Source organism: Dunckerocampus dactyliophorus, chromosome 11 (assembly GCF_027744805.1).
Source record: "Dunckerocampus dactyliophorus isolate RoL2022-P2 chromosome 11, RoL_Ddac_1.1, whole genome shotgun sequence".
In the NCBI taxonomy this organism is placed as follows: Eukaryota; Metazoa; Chordata; class Actinopteri; order Syngnathiformes; family Syngnathidae; genus Dunckerocampus; species Dunckerocampus dactyliophorus.
In genome coordinates this window covers 5,255,949-5,280,637 of record NC_072829.1, presented here as the reverse complement: position 1 = coordinate 5,280,637, position 24,689 = coordinate 5,255,949, and the positions used below count along the sequence as shown (strand labels likewise).

Below are 24,689 nucleotides of genomic sequence, written 5' to 3'. Positions count from 1 at the left end.
ATATTCCATATGAGCTAAATATAGAGGAAAATGGTCCGTGTAAGGGCCACATTAGGAGAGGATATTACTTCCAGGGCAGGATAAAACATGAAAAGAAAACGATGGACAATTGTCCACAGGAAAAAAAAAAGCACTTCTATCTCTTAATTCCCCACTTTTATTTTCAGGGAATGGAAGCCCTGTGGAGGTCAGGACCACTGGATGAGACTTTATTCCACTCCACATGGCTTATATGGAACAATAACACTCTGATTATCTGCAGGCAGAACCAATCCAGTGCACTCCTCTTACCCAGAGTCAGGCCATTAAAAAATGTACATTTTTAATAATATATATTTTTACACAAAAAAATCCCCTTTTAGAGAATTAAAGAAACATTTCTCTTTTGTATGGGTAATAAAAGAAAATAACGAGCAGCTTGATGGACAAAATAAATAGCAGGCATCTCCTCCAAACATTTTAAGCATAAAATAGAAACATAATTGCCAATTAAGAGACCGTATTAGACTGTTATTGTTGTTTCCTGCCTCGGCTCGCTTATGAAGTGGAATTAAATCATAAATCAGATTGGACACGCAATTAAAAAAAAAAAACTGCCTTCAGCTGATCCTCTTGGTGTAGGACAGCAGAGCTCACATGACTGATCTTCCATATTACTAAAGATCTTCAAAATAGTACATTTAGGCAGCAATCCTGCAGATTTGAAAAGATATCGGAGCCATATTCTCCACATTCATTCCGCACTGATTTTCATGTTGACATCCCACCAATGGCGTGTACGGACTAGATAAGGATGTGTTCTGGTTACCTCTCAACGGGTCAAATGTTCAGCAGAACCTTGAATGTCAGAATCAAGAATACTATTGATTCTGAATGCTATCCAGTCAAGGTTAAAAAGGTATCTGGACTCAAATGTCAAAATGATTTTGAATCTATCAAATATGTTTGAGGTATAAAAGGCGTCGTAACGTTCCGAATTTAGCTGGAAGTTCATCACAACACAAAACGTCCTTACCTGGTATCCAAGTTAGGATGGTTTCACATTTTACTCCGGGGGTTAGCTTCTTTTTACACTTGTATAATAAAGTTTATGCTAGAGGTGCATCTGCAGCACAAATGACCTTGATTTTACACCCCCATCATTCATTTCTACAGTCCAGACTGTTTGATTTGATTTTTTTCTATGTAATACAAACAGTGGCTAACTTCCTTTTCTGCTTGTATGACAGTTAAGCGTGATGAAAAAGTGAAATGTGAGCGAGCTATCGGCATAAACAATCTTCACTTTACACCTCCGTCACTCAGACTGACTCCGTCTGTACAGTTCATAAAGGCGTTTTAGCATGGCCATAGTTTGACCTTGGAACAGATTTCTTAGTAAATTGTAGTAAAGTAAAGTAGTAGTAAATCTCAGTAATTCCATGAAATCCTATGGGGAAAAACTGAAGGAGATGCTCTATTTTTGAATTATTATCACACAAATGTGTGTCGACTACTGATAAAGGTCAAAGGTAATTCTCCTGATTCTTACCGCAGGCTGGAGGGAGTAGCGGATGAGGAAGCCCGGCTCGGACGGGAAGTATTCATCAGAGATGAAGCGGATGCGGACCTGGTTGCCTTTGGTGAGGTGAGCCACGGGTGGCGACTGCGAGCCGCACCAGCGGCCCAGGAGGGTCTTATCACTCGGATCCTCAAGCTCCACAAAGTCATACCTGGTAGTAAAGAGGCGGGCAGGTCATCAGACTACAGTATGCTTTCTATCTATATATAAGTCTGTTAATTACGCAAGTCAGCATTTTAATTGTTATGGTCCCCACTGTGATTGTCTTCCAGATGTCAGTACGTAGAAAGAGTCAGGGGAAATAAAAGTCAATTAAAAGAGGAAGGAAACATGTCTTCGACATCAGGTCGTCAGATGAGATGATTGTGTCTGTTATTGATTGCTGAAATTAAAGTCATTGCTGCGATCGAGGACAAAAAAAGGCAGTGCAGCGCAATCATGCCGCCATGTTTGTTCATCCGTGTTGTTGCATTCGAATTAAGTGCATGTGCCTTGGCTGATGGCGGCCATGTTTTTCAACCAATCTTGCTCAAATTCTACACACATGTGCTTGTCAGTCACCATAAGGTGTATAACTATATGTATATAACTATATGTATATATAACCATAAATAACTGTGCCACCGTGTGGTGTACCGTATTTACCAGAAAAATACTATCACAGGCGACACAGTAGGGGTGCATGTTTTGACATATTTTCACCCTTTGGCGTACAGCATTTCAAGAGTAGAGGCGTTGTCTTGCGCTATAAATAGCCTCCTCATATCAAAAACCATCACGTCCAGGCTAGGGGTCGCAGCTCGTAATCCGAAGGTCACCTCTTTGAACCCCGCCCTGTTCAGAAGACACATCAATGTGTCCTTGAGCAACGGCAACGAACTCCGACCTCCCCATGTCGTAAAACAGCCTGAGGTGGTGCATCATAGCGTATAAAAACACTCAATTTATGTTTTACATGAGGCTTTAAAAAAAACAAAAACAAAACTCTCGGTAGATGCAGTGATGAAATGTAGCCATGCGATAACGACACAGACTCCGCCCACATAGTATGAAACATATGAAGTGCATGTGGCCGTGTTACAACCCTCTTTTAATGTTCAACACAAGTGCACCTTCTATGATGTATACCCTATATACCTGTGTGCGTGTGCGTGTGTGTGTGTGTGCATTAATGACTTTTCTATTTGCATTAAGCTCATTGACCGCTGCCAATTCAGATATTTGGATATCCAAGGTCATTGCTTCCATCAGCGTGTCAGTTTGTGTTCCAAGGCTGCGTTCAATGGAACATCATGGTTTGTGTGTGCTGCCAAATGAACTGAATGGGAATAAAAGATAACTTTTAACAAGGTTATTGACGCTCATTTGGTCGGAAAGCGACTTCCTCGATGAGCGCCATGCAAATTATGTTGGATATTGAGTCGCATGTAAACAAGACTACGTTTTCACGGTCAAATAAATACACTGACACCTCTAAAAGGTCAAACACCGTTAGTTACAGAACAATGGCTCACTGCCTACAAATAAAAGTAAAAAAAAGCCCTCGTATGAAATTACCTGTTCCAGGGTCAAACTGCCTCCATCATAAAACCAAAACTATCACAGACTAACAGCAATTGCATGGAGAATCGTGTATATTTGGGCTTTTGGACTACAGTAATCACTCATTTATCCCGGTTAATTGGTTCCAGACCGACAAGTGACATGTGAATTTCCGCCAACTAGGATTCCTTATTAATAAATGAAGTGTTTTTGTTGTTAGAGGATAGAAAAGCGGTTTACGACCTTCTAAATGCATTTTTTTTTACATTATTAAAGCCCTCTAGACATGAAATAGCACCCCTATAGTCACCTTTACACTCTTATTACTCAATATAGTAGATCTAAAAAGTAATATATGCAATATAAGACATAAATAAGATTTTCTGTCCAGTACTTCCTGCAGACTAACATTCATGACACCTACTGACCAGTGTAAAATACTTCATACAGTGGAACCTCGGTTAGCGTCCTCGCCGGTTAGCGTGTTTTTCAGTTAATGTTGACAATTTTACGCCACAATTTTGCCCCAGTTTGTGTGCATTCATTGTTAGCATACAATATGGCGTGTTAATACACTGCGTGAGTCCAGCTGTGTTGGTAGTGTATTTTATCACAAAACGCCCTTCCTTGTTAGCATCCTATTAGCCAGCTAAACAAAATGGGAACCGGAAGTCAGCCGTCTGCAGTTGACTGTTAACTCAAAACACATTTTTTATACTTTTACATGAATACAAATGAGGAATGAAAAGGATAAATGAACATTTAAGGTTCCTTTTACCTCCATTGAAGACGTGACTGCTCCCAAAGACACGATGTGGCAGCGAGATCAACCACCACCACCTTCCTGTCGTCAGTCATGTCAAGTTTCACGTCTTCAAAGAAGGTAAAAGTAACCTTAAATGTTCATTTATCCCTTTCATTCATCATTTATATTGTGTTTATATGCATTTCCAATTGCTTTTTGCATGTGAAACTACAATTGTAAATCTATAAAAACGTGCTTTGTGTTAACATTTTTGCCGTTCTGGAACGGATTAGTTGGATTTACATTGTTTTTTATGGGAAAAAAATTATTTGGTTAACGTCTGTTTTGGTTAGATCCGGACCGAACAAATTAATGGTGCCATATATTTGTATTTTACTTAATTTAACCACTTTTATGCTTGAAAATGCTTCATTTAGGAAAGAAATATCTAAAATTTGCTTAAATATGGACATTTTTTGCTAATAATAGGCCGTATTTAACCACAAAATAGCAATGATTTATTAATTCATATATTTTGGAAAACCAGTAATAGATTGAAGCTGCAAAATTCGAAGCACTGAGTGGCGAAGGACGACTGTAAATGAAAAAGCAAAAGGCTTTTTTATTCCTTCCTTACCAGTGGCCTCCCATTTTAATAGTTTCCTGTGTTTTTGCGGTACATTAACTTTCCTGGAAATAAAAAATAACACGGTTGCACCACCGTCGGCAGTTGGGCCCTCACTTATTTCCCCCGTATTTTCTGAACATTTTTCCTTATTTCCAAATGTTGCCAAGTATGACAAGGCTCAAGAGTTCAACCTTTGATGCTCACTGAACTCGAGGTCTCTTGTAGTATGCTGACGTCATGAATGATTTCTGCGTCTTTCTTTACTGTCCTGCAAATTTTAATCCCAATCTAAACATTGACACATTTTATTCTTTGTACCTAGTCTGCATCATACTGCCGGTTATAATCTACAAAAGCAAATAACCCGGCTTCTCAAATCAGCACCGGGTCAAAAAACATCAGCATGTGGCTGTAGGCAACCACCTGGTGTAAAATGAACTCCACAAAACGGCAGTAGCCGCAGTTAACTTATCATGAGTGGTCAGCATCCAGCAGTTTTATCTAGCTCTGCATGCGCTTTAAAATGTCGCTACAAGTTACAATAACCCCATCAGCGCCATTAATGCTGGCTGAGTAGTTACCTCCGTTACAACACTGGTTCTGTTGCTGCTGCATTGTGCAATGTACCCGACCAGCTACATGCCACTTTCTCTTGCATTATCACACATTACTAGATTGTACGCCTAATGCTGGGCCCTGCGACACTAAGAAGGAGACACATGACAGATGGTTCATCAATAATGCAGGAGGCTGTGATCACTACACATCACCCTGTGTAGGCAAAACAGCACTTTACTGCTTCAACAAATGCACTGACATACAGCACATGCATAGATACATGCAGCATACGCATACATACAGCACAGACACATGCATAGCAGCATAGATACATACGTACATACATACAGTATATAGTTACTGCTTCATATTCTCACATCTTTCTCCAAGGTGGCGCTAGTGATGACTGTGCAATGATGCTCATTTGTTCATTGTTTTGCTCGAGCACGCTTTAGGAATGAAGATCTTCAGTGGAGAGCATGTCAGAGAATGTGCAGACCAGAGCACAGTGAGCGGAATGTTAAGTGTCTGTGTGTGTGTGTGTGCGTGTGTGTGTTGATGATTGCATGCTGCATTCATCAGGCGGCATCTTGGGATCCAATCAAAACCTGTCCAGCCTCAGTTTGACTTGGCTGACCCCCGAAAAACAACGCCGTTATTTGCCCAACGCCCTGGAGGATGCTGATTGCTTCAGGCTACGTCGACATTTACATTCAATGTTTTGTTTTGTTTATTTTTTTTAAATAATGTTTCAAAAAACACAAGAAGGGAATACAACAATACAACAGGTGGCACGATCACCCCTAATGACCCCATAACAGTAACTATGTTTCATTTTAATGTATGCTGTCTTTTATTTGCACAGGATGATTGCATACTGTCTTCATTTTGAATGTTATTATACAGTATATACGTATTATTGGTAGCAGTAGTATCCATCCATCCATTCATTTTCTATGCTGCTTATCTTCATTTATGGGGGTATGCTGGAGCCTATCCCAGTTGACTTTGGCGAGGTACACCCTGGACTGGTCACCGGTCACATTCACATTCATACATTTAGAGTCGCCGATTAACCTAACAGGCCTGTTTTTGGAACGTGGGAGGAAATCGGAGTACCCGGAGAAAACCCACACACGGACGGGAAGAACATGCAAACTCCTCACAGAGATGCCCAACGGAGATTCGAACCCTGGTCTTCCCGATCTCCTGACTGTGTGGCCAACATGCTAACCATTTCATACACTGTGTATAATAATAATATTTATTTTTTTAAATATTACTATACAAATTTTAGAGTGACAAAGTAGAATGAACTCAATATTCGGACATTTTTATTTTAGATTTAACAAAATATTTTTGTCGTCCATCAAAGAGGTGATCTGATTGGCTGAACTGCAACGTACACAAGCCCATGCCCATCAGAATAAAACACAACAAACAATACCATTACATTTATACATGTATATTTTATAAACATGTTGGTAATCAAAAAAGTTTAGTCATTAAGATAATATATGTTGGTTTCCATATAATTATTTAAAAAAAAATGTAAGAACAGTTAATCTATGGAAAACTTCAATTATTATTTCTCATTTAAATGAATGAACTCACATTTTTATTATCAATTTCATTGGCTTCATACATATTTATTTATTTACTTATTATTATCATTTACTATATTATCATTATCATTTATAATATATTATTATTATTTTAGGTACAATTTATTTTACTTCATTTATTTTTGCTTTATTATTATTATACTCATATTATTATTATATTTATTTTAATTTAAATTAATTTGTCCTTGTGTAGTCCATAGGTGCATTTTCCCATGCTGACTCAAGGTGTGCAGTACTCATGGTAGTCCATTAGGGGACTCTCCTGGAGTGAGCAGCCAAGCGTTAGCCGCCCCCATTCTGCTTCTATCCCACCTCTCTCCCACTGATTTGTCTGCTGCATGATCCCCAGTCAGTCATGATGTATTGGCAGCGGCCCGCCAGCATAATGCACACACGCCGCATCGATCGGTGGCGTTCGGCCTCCTCCTTCATGAAATAGCAACAGAGGCAAACACAGGCAGTAATTGAAAGTGACCTGGGTGATAAAATACATGTAGCGCATATACAGTATACGTGTGTGTGTGTGTGTGTGTGTGTGTGTGTGCGTGTGCGTGTGCGTGCACATCATTGTTAGCCACCGTCGCGTATCGACCTCTTATGGTCAAATTTGCTGCCGCGCGCCGGGAAGCCGTGACGTGTCGTCGCCAACAAATCACTCTTTTCGCTTTTCAATATTCACGAGCGGCCAAAGCAGGAGGGCTGGAAGGCAATTTCACAAATGGCCACGCTCGCACTCTAAATCTTTACCCCTTTTACTCGCATAAAGGCCCAACATGGATCAAGCACGCCAGCAGGGGAAGTCGTCATTTGATGAAACACTGTAAAAGGATGAGTCACTCCATCACTTAGGACAGGCATGATTGGCTTGAAGGAAGGACGATGGCAGGCTCGTTTGCTTGAACCCTCACATGTGCAGCGGAACCTCTCAATGCTGGGAAAAATGTGATTTTAAAGACCTCGGTACAGTGAGTTTTTACCGTTTTAACCGTTTAGGTACTAACGTTCAAATGTAACATCGCCTGTACAGTTAAGCGTTGAAGACATGTACTAGATGAAAGAATTTCAGTAAAAATTGCGTGTGAATGCTGAAACAACTGGAATGTAGAATGAATGCTGAAATATTCTAAAAATGTGTTGACATCTATTCACCAACTGAGGATCCAACCAGCCGCCATCAGATTGGGAGACGACCACTCCACAGCCTGAGCCATGCCAATGTGCACAGAATAAGCAGGAAGTGTTCCATGGAATGCTAAATGTAAAAGTAATTTCCACCACCAGGGGGCGACATTGAATTCTGCAAAAATTCGGGAAAAAAATTGCACCATTTTTGCACTAGCCCTTAAAGGAAAACTGCAATTTTTTTGGAACTGTCTTTCTCTTTTCAGCGGGTTAGATATAAAAACAGATAAAAAGAAACAGTTAAAAATGCACATAGCGGGACACACCTGTTCTACCTATAACCTACCTACCCTACTCTACCTACCTGAACCATTTTGTATTCACTATGTGACTATGCATTCTTTACTTGTGTATCTTGCTTGCTGCTGTAACAAGTGAATTTCCCTGCTGTGGGATTAATAAAGTACTACTACTACTACTACTACTACTACTACTACTACTACTACTACTGTACTATAAGGCCTTCTGAAAAAAACTCAAAAACCGCCAAAAACGCCCCATTTACATAATGGGACCTGCATATTAACCAAGCTACAGCAGCATTGTTATTATTATTCTTATTAACATTGTTAATAAGAACTACATTACTGCCGTAGTAACGCCTCGCCACACCACACCGGCTAGCTACTAGCCGGCTAGCAACTAGCTTCACCACACACTCGCTCACAGCATGTCAGCGCCTCGGCATGGATATAAAACCATAAAACCTTGTTGGACGCTTTGTTGACGGCATAGGTGTGTCCCATTACGTGCAGTAATGACCTGCCTCTTTTTATCTGTTTTTATATCTTTAGAACGCACAGAAAATACATGCGTGTTCATGTTTCACATAAGGATGGTGGATGACAGTTCTCCTTTAAATCACCATCAGCAGCATCACTCCTCTAACACAATACACCTCGGTCTTGCAAGGGAGCTGGGCTTCTCTGTTAAATAGACAATCTATGTTCAGTGGAAATCCAATCACTCAGAAACACGTCTCCACGTATGTTAGCCATTTAGAGAAATAAAATGTTAAACATTTGTCTACCTAAATGAAAGAGCAGAACAAACACTTCCATCTCCTTACTTGCATATTCCGTCCTCGGGGTCTTCCAGCCCAAACCTGTGGTCAAAGCTGAGCTGAATCCTCATGTTGCTCGCCGCCACCAGCCTCCACACCAAATCGATATTCCTGGGGTACGTGTGTGGGAAGTCCGGGCTGTGGATCGTCCCCCCCTCTCCGGACACTGTTATCACCTTCTCCTGCTGGGATTCCTGCACTCCTGAAAAGAGGGAACACGACCAATGAAGGGGACGTTTTGGATGTTTGGCGACTTACATCACCGTCGTAGTTGCGGAACTCCTATGTAAACTGAGGACTTCCTGTAAAACTGGGGTTTTACACTGCCCCCATGTACATGCCTACGTGTGTTATTCAGTCATTGGAAAGCTTATTTCGCTGACATTCGACTGATATGCAGCATTTCAGGATACAAACATGAATGAAATAGCCAGTTCGCGCTAAGTAATGATCTCTGAACTGTGTGCTTTTGCTTGGCACCTCGTTTGAACCAAAAGACAATATTTTAACCTGTCGACTGTCTCACAAGAGTCAATTAACTTCTCTGCGAAAAAATGTACCAGGCCCTTTTCTAACGTACGCAGCTGAGGCCAGTTACATCCAATCTTAATGATGACTGACGTACTGACAAAACAATGAAATCAAGAAAAACACTATATGCTGTCACAAAAGCAAGGATGCCCTGTGGAATCGAGAAATGTGGACTGTGCGTCAACGATGCGCCTTTGAATTTTTTGTTTAAGCAATCATGACAAAACGGTCTTGAAAGGAAAGACACACAAAGTCAGGGAGAGAAGAAGCTTTGTTTGCATGGAGTTAGTGGAGACTTTGACCACATGTGACCAAGGGTCTCCCAAATGGAACACCTTTGGAAGGCATGATCCTAACTTTAGAAAAACGTGTAAATAACTCAATTTTTGCGGTACAACTGTCAAATTGTTGAAAAAAGGTTAAGGAAGACTTGAAAGAGGCATTCGATTGTGTCCCTCGTGGTTTCCTGAGGAATTCGGGATTGGCGGCATGTTCCGACGTGCCATTCGGTCCTTGTACAACCAGAACAAGAGCCTGGTTCGCATTGCCAGCAGTAAGCCAAACCTGTTCCAGGTGAACGTTGGCCTCCCCCATGGCTGCCCTTTGTCACTGTTTCTGTTCATAATATTTATGGACAGAATTTCTTGGCGTAGTGCCACGGCATTGAGAGAGTCCAGTTTAGGGGCCTTAGGATCTCGTCTCTATTTGCAATGATCTGGTCTTGATGGCCTCATCAAGCTGTGACCTTCAGCGTTTAAGGGGGCGGCTCATAGCTGAGTGTGAAGCTTCTGGGATGAGACTCAGCACCTCTAAATCTGAGGCCATGGTTCTCAGGCAGAAAAGGGTGGACTGCACCCTTCGGGTTGGGAGTGAAGTCTTGTCCGGAAGGCTGGAAGGCAAAGCTCTCAAATTACCGGTCAATCTATGTCCCTACCGTCACCTCACCCCCGAAAGAACGAGATCGCGGACACAAGCAAACAAAATGAGTTTCTTCCGTAGGGACGCCGGGCTCACCCTAAAAAGCTCGGTCATCCTAGAAGAACTCAGGCTAGAACGCATGCTCCTTCACTTCGAGAGGCGCCAGGTGAGGTGGCTCAGGAATCTAGTCCGGATGCCCCCTGGACGCCTCCCTGGTGAGGTGTTACGGGCATGACCAGCCGGGGCGAGGCCTCGGGGAAAACCTGGGAAACGCCGGAGGGATTACAGAGACCGGGAAGTCTGGGCTTTCCTACTATTCGGAGAAGCGGGAGAAAATGGATGGTTGGATGGATGGTAAGACGTCAAGCTATGGCCACATTGTGTTTTCCAGTACATACCACCAGGCTAGTTATTTTGAAGGCACATTTTATGAAAAAAATACAGGCAAACCTAAAAAAAAAAATCCCTCCTTTTTTTTAGTGAATTCAAACTCCTATGTGTCAGTACCACCTAGAAAGATTCTGACTGATGGGGATAAAAATTCAGCGTGTTAGCTTTCAAAAGAGCCCAAAGCCATCCATGCCGATGACAAGTGGCTCAATGACAGCTTACATTTACTTTGACTATTTCAGGCGTTTTTGACCAAAAAATCCTGGAATGCAAAGGGGTTAGTTTCAGTTATGCCAACAACCGCTTAAGTCGACATCAGTCAGCCCGTCCGTGGGGCGACGAGATAAGTGGGTTCCAGTGTCAAGCTTTGACCTTTGAATCATTCAAACTCACCTCATACTTCAAATAACAAAGTAGGTAAACGTTAGAGGAAGAAGAAGAGAAAATACTTGCTTGGATTGGCTTACATATGCCACTTTCATGTGGGCTTGGTAGCAATCCAGGTGGGACGCCACTGAAGGATGCTGTGCCCGTTCTGAAGAAAAACAAAACCCGAGCGCGACTTCTCCATGAAAAGAATCTTTCATGACCGCACTTGGCCCGGAGCACACACTGTCGGTAAATAAAACGCTTTCTGCTAAATGACACCTCTCGCTGAACATGCACGCATTGAAGTGAGACATAATCCCTCATTTCTTCTGCTAGACCCTTTCGTCTGGATCCAATTAAAGTACTATCGTGTGCATCAAGCCAACACGCTGGCTCCTCTCGTCTCTCCATATTTTCTTGGAGGAGGTCTTATCTCCTTCCATGGCGGGCGTGTTATGCAAGTAGCGGCGAGGAGTGTTTAATTAACTGTTGCTGGCTCAGGAGGCTACAAGCTGACACTTTGTCTTCCACTACAGCTGCTTGGCCAAGGGAGGCATGTTTTTAATTACGCTACGTTTCCTCAGCCACGGCTGACGTTATCGCTGAGGGAGAAAATGGGATTCTCCAGATGGACGGTGATGTGGCGAGCGCTGATAGGAAAACTATTAGGAAAACAATGATGGAATGAAATGAATGTAACGCTGACTGAAATATGTTTTAGGACTTCAATTAAGGGTAGAGCAATCAGCTCATCTTCCAAATTCCACTATATCTACGCAAGAACCTTATTCATTTTGAGTTGCACTCTACATATAGGTCACTTTCGAGGATTATTTTCATCCATCTGACCAAGAACCATCCGTCTGGAGTGGTACCTGACAGGAGATAGCCAGCATACAGCTTGTATGGCGGTATACGGAGCCCTCCAAAAGTACTGGAACAGTGAGATTGATGTTGTTTTTCACCCATAGACAGCTCTCTGGTTTTCATGTTGTTTTCACCTCTACATGCAGTCTCCACAGGCAAAAATGTGCATAAGGGTCCCCACTTTTGTCAAAAATCAACACCTCGACAGCTGCACGGCTGAAAAAATGGCTGAAAATCGAACTCTTTGGAAAGTGGCATTTTCTGCCATTTTTGAGTCCTGCTAGGACCTCCGATGATGGTTTGGAAGGTTTCCTCCACCACCCGAAGGACGTTGCTGCAAGGTGCTGTAAATTGTATAAGGGCCACTTCAAGGACCAAAAATCAACACTTTGAAAAAAATGGCATTAGCTGCCATGTTTGGGACCTGTTGGGACCTCGGATGAAGGTTTGGGAGGTTTCCTCCACTTCTCAGCTTCTAAAAGTGACGTTAAAACGACCTGAAAAAAAAGAGATTTCGCGACATCCGCGCGGCTCAAAAAAATGACAAAAATCGACCTCATTTTTGAGGCCCGCCGGGACCCCTGAGGAAGGTTTGGGAGGTTCCCCCCCACCTACCGGAGCAGAAAAGTGCATCTGAAGCAAGTTGAAAACACATTTTGGGTAAGGGTTCCCCCCTTACCACTTTTGTTGAAAATCAACACTTCAAAAAGTGACATTTTTGGTGCCCAGCGGGACTCCCGATGAAAGTTAAGCAGTTTTCCCCCCTCCTACCCTACCCAATCTAAAAGTGAGCGTAGGCAGTCAGTGCTATTTATCGATTGAATAAGCAATGCAATAGAACACACCTTGGTAGCAACACACACCCGGTCATTCACGTGTTCCAACACTTCTGGGTGAGTTCAAACAAAAAAGGTCCTCCTACCTTCTAGGTTGTGCATCCCATCCAAATAAATACCTGGAAATAAAAGCTGAAGAGTTGCTCTCTGGTCTCATATTCGTCTTTTGATGTCAAACCCAAATGTTTTCGGTTTACAGTACGGCAAAAATAAAGATATTGACCTGTAGATTTACTATTAACTGAAAACGAGTCAACACACAGCCATTGTTGTCTAAGTCGTCGTGCCTACAGTCAACCACGGTGGCGATAGCATCACGGTTTGGGGCGACACGAGTGCTGCCAGGACTGGGGGAGCTGTGGTTCATTGATGGAAACATGAATTCCAACATGTACTGTGACACCGTGAAGCAGAAAAGGGGTCGCGTTGCAGTTTTCGGACAACCGCACCTCCAACAGGCGCATCAGGCAGCATGTTTGGTAATGAAAGGGTAGATCCAGTCAACGTTGATGTCACTCTTGCCCACTTTAGGAGGCACTAAAAAAGCGAGCATGATCCTTCATGTTTCTATAAACAGTGTGTCTTTCATTGCCCCCCGCCCCCTTGAAAATGACCTCACCTCTGGGGTCAAGCCGCCATGTCATCTAATGATCACAGCCGCCGTCCCGCTGGAGTGAATTACCTCAAACATGACTTTTCCTTGACCTACTTCTCCCCCCTTGTCCCCCACCACTACTCCCGGTGAGGAAAGCATCGGGGCGGCTATTAGGGGAGGAAGTGAGCATGGATAAATAGGCTGGCTGCCATACAGTGCGGCCATTGTGCTTTGTTCGCACGTTCCATTCATGCTGTTGAACATTAACCTTTTGCTTGCCAAAACAAGAATGGAGCACACATGCAAGAGTGGGGGGGCTCGGTGGACCCCGGCCCAATAGAACATTGGAGCTTATGGCTCTTCAGCATGAATGAACATGACGAGTAGGTTGCATGATAACTAGGGATGCCGATATTGTCATAAGAATGAGATATCGGATCAAATCATATCGAAGTCCCTACAGCATGCCATGTACGGGAAGTATCTACATTTAGACATGAGTAAAATTGTTCAAATGCTAGCGATTTCAATGCTAGCACCTAACAAGATACAAGTCCAAAACGTGCCAAAGCAGTTCTACAGCGTCCTTACGTCACGCCTTGGACATATTTACAGTTCCACAGTGTCCCTACATCATGCTAGGTATGTTATATACAGTACATTTAGACGTGAGTAAGACAACTACAACGCTAACATGCTAACAGAATGCAAGCACCTAACTAGATAGCAAAAAGTACAGAATGTGCCAAGGTAGTTCTACGGTCTCCCTACATCATGCCATGTACAGTATGTATTTGCATTTAAACATGAGTAAAATAGCTACAATCCTAATATATTAACAATTAGAATGCTAGCACCCAACAAGATACTGTAGCACAATGTACAAAAAATGCCAAGGCAGTTACCCGTACAGCGTTCCTATGTCATGCCATGTATGTATTTACATTTAGACATGAGTAAAATAGCTAAAATGCTAACATGTTAACAGTTATAATACTAACACCTACTGTAACTAGAAAGCACAAAGTACGGGATGTGCCAGGGTGTCCCAACATCATGCCATGTATGTATTTAAATTCAGACATGAGTAAAATACTTCAAATGCTAACATGCTAACAGTTACAGTGCGGGCACCTAACTAGAAAGCACAACGTACGGGATGTGCCAGCATCTCGCAACATCATGCCATGTATGTGTTTACATTTAGACATGAGTAAAATAGCTATAATGCTAACATGTCAACAGTTATAATGCTAACACCTACTGTAACTAGAAAGCACAAAGTACGGGATGTGCCAGCATCTCGCAACATCATGCCATGTATGTGTTTACATTGAGACATGAGTAAAATAGCTAAAACGCTAACATGCTAACAGTTAGAATCCTCATTATCCAAATTGATCAGAATTACACAATGCCTATCAGCTCATGAAAAAGAAGGTGAGTCCATGTGCAAGCCAACAAGAAAGTGTACCCAACAAGGATAAAAAAAAAAAACGTTATTTCGAGGTTTTAAGTCCACATCTGTTGCCTGTTAGGACGCAGCAGCGGTACTTGCAGGTGCAGTAAATTCCCAGCCTGCTTAGCTGTAATTTATTGTTTTAAGATTCATTCAGCTGCCCATACACGGCTGAGAAACACGCCACAGGAATCTTTCATAGCATTAAAAATTAATTTGGCCATCTGCGGCCCAGTTGTGCGGCGAGTTCATCTGTCAGGCACATGGCAGGACGCTTTCGGACTCTCGCCCAAGAGCGTTTTTAAAATTATTTTTTAAATGCTTAGGTCGCCTACAAAAGTAGCTTACATTGTAAGAGTAAAAACATTTGGGATTCATTATATAATTTGACTATAGAATTCAAATTATAGCACAGCAGCAAAGTAGATCAACAGAATTGCTTGGATTTTTATTCCCAGTCCCATGATTTACAAGTAGCCACTTGTTGCCGGGCAGAGTTCATAGGGTTCTATTATAACTGCCCTATAGGTCAATGAAAATATCACTGTCCGATTAAAAGCAAACATTTCCAAATTATTTTCTGAAAATACTAACTAGAGCATATAGAACAATTTGTACTTAAATAAAACAAATATTTATAATAAAAATGTGAAAAAAGTGAAATTTTTAAAACGTATTTACATAATACAATTTTTAAGCATAAAAACAAAAACACAAAACACTCAGAAATACATTCACTCAGAAATTACTTAATTCATATTTATAATAAATAATTATGCATATTAATTATTTTTATAGCTACTTTTTAATGATAATTACTTTTTTTAATCAAAAAAATGGGACGAAAAATTTATATGACGCCAGTAGAGATAAACATTTTCCAAAAGTGACACGCATTGCTCAGCTGAAGCTCCCCTCCGGGCCTCTAGGTGGCTCTACACACTAAATACCTTCGATTTCAAAAAATCGACTACTTCGTTCACTTTAAAACTGAACTGCCAGGATGTGCAAAAAAACCACAAAGCATTGAATGCATCACCAATTTAATGCGCTAACAACAGTGGAGGGCTACAAGCGTCTCTTGTGTTGACTTCTTCGGCCTCCGTTTTATCCAGGAGGAGAACGAGGGCAGCAAGAAAGCGACTGTGGAGCATAACATCGCATGTGTGTTCATTTGGCTCGTTTCATGCCATGTATTATTAATTGTGCAAGTAACTGCCAGAACCAGCACCTGGTACCTGGTTTTATTGACACGTGCAATAAGCAAGCGTCGCCGCAGGAAGGCGAGACTGATGTCTTTAAGGTGGGGGTGGTCTGGCTAACCCCTAAAGAGCTCAACGTGAAACGCAGCAGCACCTCTGCACATCATATGGGACGTCTCTATTTGACACTGCATATTACACTGGGTTTTGGGCCACCCCCGCCCCCCCGCCTTCCTCAGGTTGCAACAGCTGCGCACCCCGCGGTGATTTGTGAAAGCCTCTAGTTAGCAGCCACACTTGTTGTGTGGCGTCCGGCAAGATTGAGTGTCGCTTTTTGAGCCGCTGGAATTCCGTGCGTGCGCCTTAAGTTTGTCTATACGTCAAGGCTTCGTGTTATTTATGCAGTTCCACTCGTACGACACTTCATTAGGTACTCCTGCACAACCCAAGGAGATCCAATAGAAGGGATGCATCAAGAGTTCTGCCGTTACAAAGATAATAAAGCTATGTTTTTCCAAAGGTATTCATTTAATTATGTTTATTAGCTTCATGGTGCATGGTTTGTTTTTTAACCTTTATTATTTCACGCGGCAGTTTGTTTGTTTTCCCACATACGCGACAGTGGACTTCTTAAAACGTGCAATAAAATTAAACTAAAAATGAAAGCACATCCACAAATAAAAAATAATAAGACTGTTTAAGTTAAATAAGGAAAATATTATTCATTAGTATTTATTGAAAAAAGTTGATTTAAACCGATATTACATGAACTAAAACTAACGCTAAAATAAATACATATAATAATACAATAATAAAAATATGCATATTATTTATTTAATATAGTAAGTTATATTACATGTACATTCAATGTTTAATTTGTTTATTATTTAATACAGCACAGTGGTTTTCCCATACATGCAACTATGTCATTTTTGTATTTACAAGTAATAAAAGTACAAAAAATAAATAAAAACTAAATAACATAATTAAAAATAAATGTAAATGGATTGAAATGAATGCCCCAACCTGTACAGCAATCAATCATTGTTCAAATTCAAATAAGAAACATAAAATACAATACAAAATAAATGAATGTCATATAACACTCAAATGAAATTCAAATAAGTTACACAGGATTTAAATTGATATTCAATTTGATATACTTTAAAATCACACTATTTTCACACCCCCCATAGTGAAATACAATCTTGAAAATACAACAAAACATATTCTACCGCAATATATTGTGCAGGTGCACCTCATGAATGTTTTCTATTTGATGTGCCAACTTTGGTTCGGTTTGGTTTTGGTTCTGGGCCAATCAAAAATCAGATCAAATAAAACTAGATTTATGGGAAATATTTTTGAAAAACGGTTACAGCAAGTATTTTGATGCTGTCATGTGACCAGCTTCTGTGCCGGTCCTTGAAGTCCGTCTAAAATGTAGAACATTCTACACCAAGTTAAGAGAGGTCCCTATGGAGACAAGGGACAAAACCTGTCTCATTCCAATGTCTTTGTCCACAGCTGTGGACGGAGCCGCTGTCTCTGGAGACACAACTGGAAGCTGGACGGCTTGCGCGTCGGGAAAAAATTGCAGTTGGATTTGTGGCCGTGCCGGACTGGAAGCTGCCAGCAGAAGCAGCCATTAGAAGACCTTGATCAAAGTTCCGCTGAGGAGACGAGGATGATTGCAGTCCACTTTGCAGAAGAGCTTTTTAAAAAACAAAAAAAAACATCTATTCATTCCGTCTACAGAAATCGAGAATCTTAATTCTTCATCTCAGCAAGATATTTTGGACAATTATATGCTTCCAACTTTGGGGAAGGCCCTTTTTCTGTTCCCAGCGCACAAAGCGAGGGTTACAAAGGCATGCTTGGAGGAGTTTGGAGTCAAAGAACTACAGTCATGGAAAAAATGATGAGAGCACCCTTGTTTCTTCAGTTTCTTGTTCATTTTAATGCCTGATACAACTAAAGGTACCTTTTGTTTGGACAAATATAACAATGACAACAAAAATAGCTCATTTTTGGCTGTACAATGCTGTAGCTATTCATGTAAGAACTTAAGTGATTTTGGTTATCATCAAGAAAACCATGGAAGTTGCTGGATATCAGCTCTTAAATGAAACTCTTACGAGCTATATTTGTTATCATCATTATATTTGTCCAATCAAATGTACCTTTAGTTGTACCAGCCATTAAAATGGATCCATAAACTGAACTGTAGAACAGGTTACGGCCAGTGCTCCATATTTTCTACCATGTCTACTTCCTGTAGGACAGGAGTGTCCAAAATGTGGCCTGTGGGCCATTTTCGTCCCGCGGCATGTTTTTTTTTTTTTTTTTTTTTAATTAACAAAAAATAAACGCTTCAAAACGTTGCACAAGAGCATTTGCATCACATTGAAAATATACTTAAACACTTTACATTTAACTTACATAAAATAAAATAAAATGTATTAAAATAAAATACAATGCAGTAAATGAATAAAACAAAAGAAAACAAATCAAAAATCAAATACATAAATAAAACAAAATACATAAATGTTGATTGTTTCCAGACATCCAACAAATACAAATATGTTCTTATTCTCATAAAAAAATACATAAATAAAACATTTAAAATTACATAAGTAGTAAGTAAAATAAAAATATATTAAAATAAAAATAAAATGCACAAATAAAATAATATATATTAAAATAAAATACATAAATAAAAGAAAATATATTCAAATAAAATAAAATGCATGAGTAAAATAAAATCTATTAAAATAAAATAAAATATATTAAAATAAAATAAAATGCATGACTAAAATGCTACATATTAAAATAAAATGCATGAATAAAACAAAATATATTAAAATAAAATAAAATAAAATATATAAAAATAAAATACATGAATAAAATAATATATATTATAATACAATTAAATGCATGAATAAAATATAGTAATTTTAAATACTACAAGACATCCAACCAATACAAATATTTGCTTAGTCACGTAAAACACTAAAATTTTGTTTTATGTTTGATCACATTTAACTGCTGTGCATATTTTAATGTTAATAATAAAAATATATATAAATAAAAAATGTCATTAAAATGACATAAAATGAAACTTATTAAAATAAAATATATTAAAATAAAATAAAACTACATAAAGTACAGGAGCGAGAGCACCACATTGATAAAATAAAAGCTTATGTAGATAAAAAGTTTAAATGGTGTAAATGTAAATCACAACTAGTGGCTTTTTCACATAAAACACCAAACTGAAATTTGGGGTAATTTTTCTTTGAACACATTTAACTGCTGAGCATATCTTAGTATTAATAATACTAAATTACATAAATTGAAAAAAAAAGAAATTACATAAAAATAAAAGAAAAATGATTTTAAAAAACAAAATCCTAAAATAAAATAAAATGTATCTCTGTGAAAAAAGCTGGGGCACTCCTGCTGCAGGAGGAATGACCACGTGACCCAATACTTATGTCTTCCTCGAGTACAGCAATACCTGGGAATCTCAACACCCTCACTGGTTGTGCAGTTATTGGAATGCGACCAAAATATTCACGCAAAGTATGAATTTCAAGCAAAAACGTCACATGCAATCAATTTGCATGGTTGTCACATGTCCCACTGCCGCGTCATCTTTCTGACATATTCTTCCAAGAGCAAGTGCTGCCTAAGAGGAGTAAATGCCAAGCAGTCTGGAGAGAAGGCGTTAAGCCCTCCTCTTCACCTCCTTCCTCCTCCACTTTCTCCTCACAGCTGCATCTACCTAACGAGGGCTCTTCCAGGACGGCTGCCAGCGAACGAGACGCGTCTTTCACGCGCGCTCGTGTTTGTCAAAGTCCATCTTTCACTTTGTACCTCTTGCGGCCAAATTTTAGTGGAGCGCTTTGTCTTCCGAGCACACCTGTTGGCAGATTTTTTTAAAGCTTTTATTCAAAGCCGTCTCTCTTTTTTTCCCCCATTTTAACATCATCACTTTGTACCGCTGATGGATTTTGTCAGGAGGACGCTTGACGTGTTAGCACTCGTGCTATGTCGCCGCTGCCAACCTGGAGTCATCATCATCATCATCACGTTGTAGAAACACATTGCTTGTAATGAGTCTACAACTTGGAAGCAGATTCCTTCTTCCGCAAAAGGTCAAACAATATGAACGGTATTTAAATACAACAATATGGTCGTTATGAATATGATTTATGACAGGGGGGTCCAAACATCCATGTGATTACCATCAATTGGCACAAAGGACTTTTCCTTGAAGTCCTGTGTATTTATGAACCAACTTTTACCATCCATCCATCCATCTTCTTCCGCTCATCCGAGGTCGGGTCGCGGGGGCAGCAGCCTAAGCAGGGAAACCCAGACTTCCCTCTTCCCGGCTCGTTTGTCCAGCTCCTCCCGGCGGATCCCGAGGCGCTCCCAGGCCAGTCGAGAGGTACAATCTTTTCCGACGTGTCCTGGGTCTTCCCCGAGGCCTCCTACCGGTCGGACGTGCCCCGGGGCCTTACTTGGAAATCTTGTTGTACGCCGTTTTGCACGCAAAGTATGTCACCCATGAAAACACAACTTGACGAGAGCTGGCGTACGCACCTTTTGGAGACATGGCAAAAAGGCGACGCACATTTTAAGAGGAGTTTGAAATAAACATGCAGTGGAAGCCAGTAAAGATTTGCAAAGAATGCAAAGATTTGAAATGGCACTGATGGACATCATTTGTCATTTTTCACAAACGCCATCACGCACGAGCGTGTAGTATCCCGCCTAAAAGATACATGAAAAACACAAAGCAGCGCTTGAATGCGTCATCATTTTATTTTGTAATCATGATAATATAATGTGTTTGATTGATATTAATTATAGCAAACAGGTTGTTAATTAAATAATTCTAGGGATTAAGTTTACAAGACACAGAGCTAATATGTCCTTAGTACTCCGTTTCTCGCTTTTTGGACAATTTATCCAAAAAAAATAAGAGTTTTTCGCTGCATATGGTCAAGTATGTCGTCAATAGCAACATTTATTTACCAAACTTACTCTTTCCTTTTCCACAAATGATGGGCTTTTCTTTTGTTGTGCTTTGAAATGACACACAACAGGAGTTCGTCCTAAAATAATTCGAATGTACCTAACATTTTGATGGTGTTAACGTCATCATTATCTTACATATTTTGAAAATATCTGTCTGGAATTACAGCAATTCATTTTTGACATAACTTCATTCCTGTTTTGAGTCATTGCGTCCGCCTGTAAATGAAACAGATTTTGCTAAGCTTGCATTAATCTAAAATGTGATATCAATTAGGAAAAATGTAGAAACATGCTCACTAAAAATGGAAATGTGTAACTTGATAGACGGCCACTTTTTAAATGTTTTTTTTAAGTTCCACCAGTTAATTGCTGCCACTCGCTCATCTTCCTCTCAGTAGCGGAGCCAGAAATTTGTCATTGGGGTGGCCAAGGTGAGACCCTTACTCACACAGGGGTGGCAATAAGTTGGCTGAAGAGTGACCAAGGGTGGCCACGGCCACCACGTAGCTCCGCCACTGCTTCCTCTTGTTCACACTTGGAGGACACTGCTGTGTCCTCCAAATATTATGTTTTTACGGGCAGCAGGTGAAGCACAAATTGTGTGAATGTGTTCGTACGCCAGGGGTGGGGGAAATAATCCATTCTTAGATGCATCGCGATGCGGACATTGACGATTCATAAATGTCAATAATCAATGCTGACGGAATAAAAAAAAAGAAAAAAAAAAAAAAAAAAACGGAACAAAAAGATGCCCGGTCAGTTTACGGTGGTGCATTTAAGTGTGAGACGCTACCAGAACGGCTGAGCGTAAACTCTGGCCTGCACCCGCTGGATTTAAAGCGAGCGTCTGGAAGCAATTTGGCTTTCACGTAGTTGAAGGTAAAAATGAGCTGGACACACAAGCTTCAAATATTTTGGGAACTCATCAAAATATCCATCCATCCATTTTCTATACGGCTTCTCCTCTTTAGGGTCGCGGGGGCATGCTGGAGCCTATCCCAGCTGACTTCGGGCGACAGGCGGGGTACACCCTGGACTGGTGGCCAGCCAATGGCAGGGCACATATAGACAAACAACCATTCAAACACATTCATACCTATGGACAATTTAGAGTCTCCAAATAACCTCACCTGCATGTTTTTGGAATGTGGGAGGAAACCGGAGTACCCGGAGAAAACCCACGCACGCACGGGGAGAACATGCAAACTCCACACAGAAATGCCCGACGGAGATTCGAACCCACATCCGATCTCCTGACTGTGACTGTGTGGCCGACATGCTAACCACTAGACCACCGTGCGAATTCACTAGTTTGAATTCAGAAGTCTATTAATTATTTATTTGTGAATAATGGCAGATTTTTAATGTTGGTTACTCAGAATATGCTGAAGTTTTATACAAGCTGCTACTGGTGCAATTTACTAGTCCTGCTGGTTCTGGTTCCCATTGAATCGTGAGATTCCCACAACTAGAGTACGCCACTTTTTTTGTTTTTTTTAGATCTGAATATTTTTGTCCGTACGCACATTTTGGGTTTCTGGCGTACGCAGACTTTTAGTCAGATTTGCACGCACAGTTTTATAGGTGAGGCCCCTGAACGCGTCTGGGAGGCATCCTGACCACACGCCCGAGCCACCTCATCTGGCTTCTCTCAACGTGGAGGAGCAGCGGTTTCTCCTGGATGACCGTGCTTCTGACCTTTTCCCCAACCTAATTTAAAAAAAAAATTGTGCTTTATTTCTTGTTTTGTTTGTTTCACATATTACAACTTTTTTAAAAATTATGTATTTTTTCTTCAATACTTTCACTCTACGCTACTAAAATGACATTATTTTTCGTATATTACGAGTTTAAATTGCAACCATTTTTGTCTTTAAAATATGACTTTTTTCTCTTAATATTTTGACTTTATTCTCATAAAATTAGTTATTTTTTCCCTATTTTTGTTGTTTTTTATTATTATTTCAGCTTTCTTCTTGTAAATTTTCTTGTCATAATTATGACTTTATTCTCGCAACATTATACATTTTCCCGCAACCTAATATTTCAATAATTACAGCTTTGTTGTTTTGCATGACGACTTGACAAAAAAGTATTTTTTCTTTAATATTTCAACTTTATGCCACTAAAATGACTACGGCGTTAAGCTCGTAAATTACGACTTTTTCTTGTTGGTTTACAACTTTTCCCTCTTAACATTTTGACTTCATTCTGCAAATTTTTTTTATTTTTCCATTTTTTTAGGCTTTTTTTCAGTTGTCTTTCTAAATTATTTTTTTAAAATGTGCCACGGGCCAATAAAACAACAGCCACGGGCCACAAATTGCCTCTGGGACGAACTTTGAACGCCCCTGATTTATGAAGTGAAGCGTAATGAGCTTCAGGCTTGTCCTCATCTCCACTCAGGAGCTGACTGATCACTAACAAACGTGTCATCCATCACCAACAACCACTTCCTCGTATGTATGCTAATTAGCTTAGCTCGGGAACGTGTATGATGAAATTCAGCGAGAAAATATCGAACTATTATATTAATATTTAACGTGCTGCTGACTAAGGCTTTGGCCGGAGAAGCGAGCAATGCATTAGTCACTGGGTAATTACATGGCGGCTGCGTGAATATTTACTGTCTGCAAAGATCATAAAAGGTGTTTTATGGCTGCCGGAGGACTTTCACTCACTTGTTTATGCGAGGTAAAAAAACCCCATTGAGAACAGTTAGAAAGGAACAGTCATTTTTTTCAACATTCCCACTGGAAATGTGCTGATCACATAATGCATAAGTGGGCTAATGAGGGTAACGTCAAGGTAAAGCGACAACACATCGCTTTGAGAAGCAGTGGAAAGGTTCCAAGATCACATGAGATATCCTTCAGTGGAACATGACATTGCGTCAGTAATGCAAATTAACCTCAAAAGCAATCATCCCCGCCTGTGATTCAAATGGAAGCGGAGAAGTGGGTCACTCTAGACGTTTAACGAGCGAGGTCCCACCAAACCCACAGAAGCCTTTGGTGCCCGTGTAAGGCTAATGAAAGTCTAGTGCCTCCAGGCTGGATTTACCAAGGAGTAAAGACATGAGTGCTTAAACACAAGCAGGCCTGCTCCGGTCCACCACAGCCCGGCCCGTCCTCTCACTCATTAGCCCCCCGAAATGCAAACGGGATCCAAGCTGACAGCTCTGAGCGCTCGGTTAGCAGGATTCCTCCCTGACAAATTGGCCCCCAGTGCACGACCGCACACTTGCACCGCTTTCCAGCGCGGATGCCAAAAACAACCGCAAAACATGCCAGCCCTCTGCTGCAAACTCACTGACATCTGTGCACACAAACAAAGACAACAAGTTGGGACTTGGATGAACATTTTTAAGTCTCAACACAATCCTGGTTGAGTTTTGGTTTGTTCCGATTTCGGAAGTCAAATTTTCCCAAGAGAAAATAATACAAAGAGAAATCATCTGTTTATGTTTATGTTGTGTTATGTTATGTATTTGCATAAACTCCAGAATGTTATCAAGAGTGATTTGATTTATTGTGAATTATGAATTAATCGCTCTATCATGAATCAAG

At 40.4% G+C, this 24,689-nt stretch overlaps 1 protein-coding gene across 2 annotated transcripts in view; it reads right to left on the bottom strand.

The window, feature by feature from the left end:
• The window catches only part of pdgfc (platelet derived growth factor c), a 54,681-nt gene that overhangs the window by 11,525 nt on the left and 18,467 nt on the right, over nt 1-24,689 (bottom strand). For both annotated transcript variants that reach the window (XM_054793002.1, XM_054793003.1), the window contains exons 2-3: nt 8,911-9,106; nt 1,532-1,712 (exon numbers count right to left, since the gene is read on the bottom strand). In XM_054793002.1, the coding sequence (XP_054648977.1) occupies nt 1,532-1,712; nt 8,911-9,106 (377 nt within the window). The remainder of the gene's footprint in view (nt 1-1,531; nt 1,713-8,910; nt 9,107-24,689) is intronic.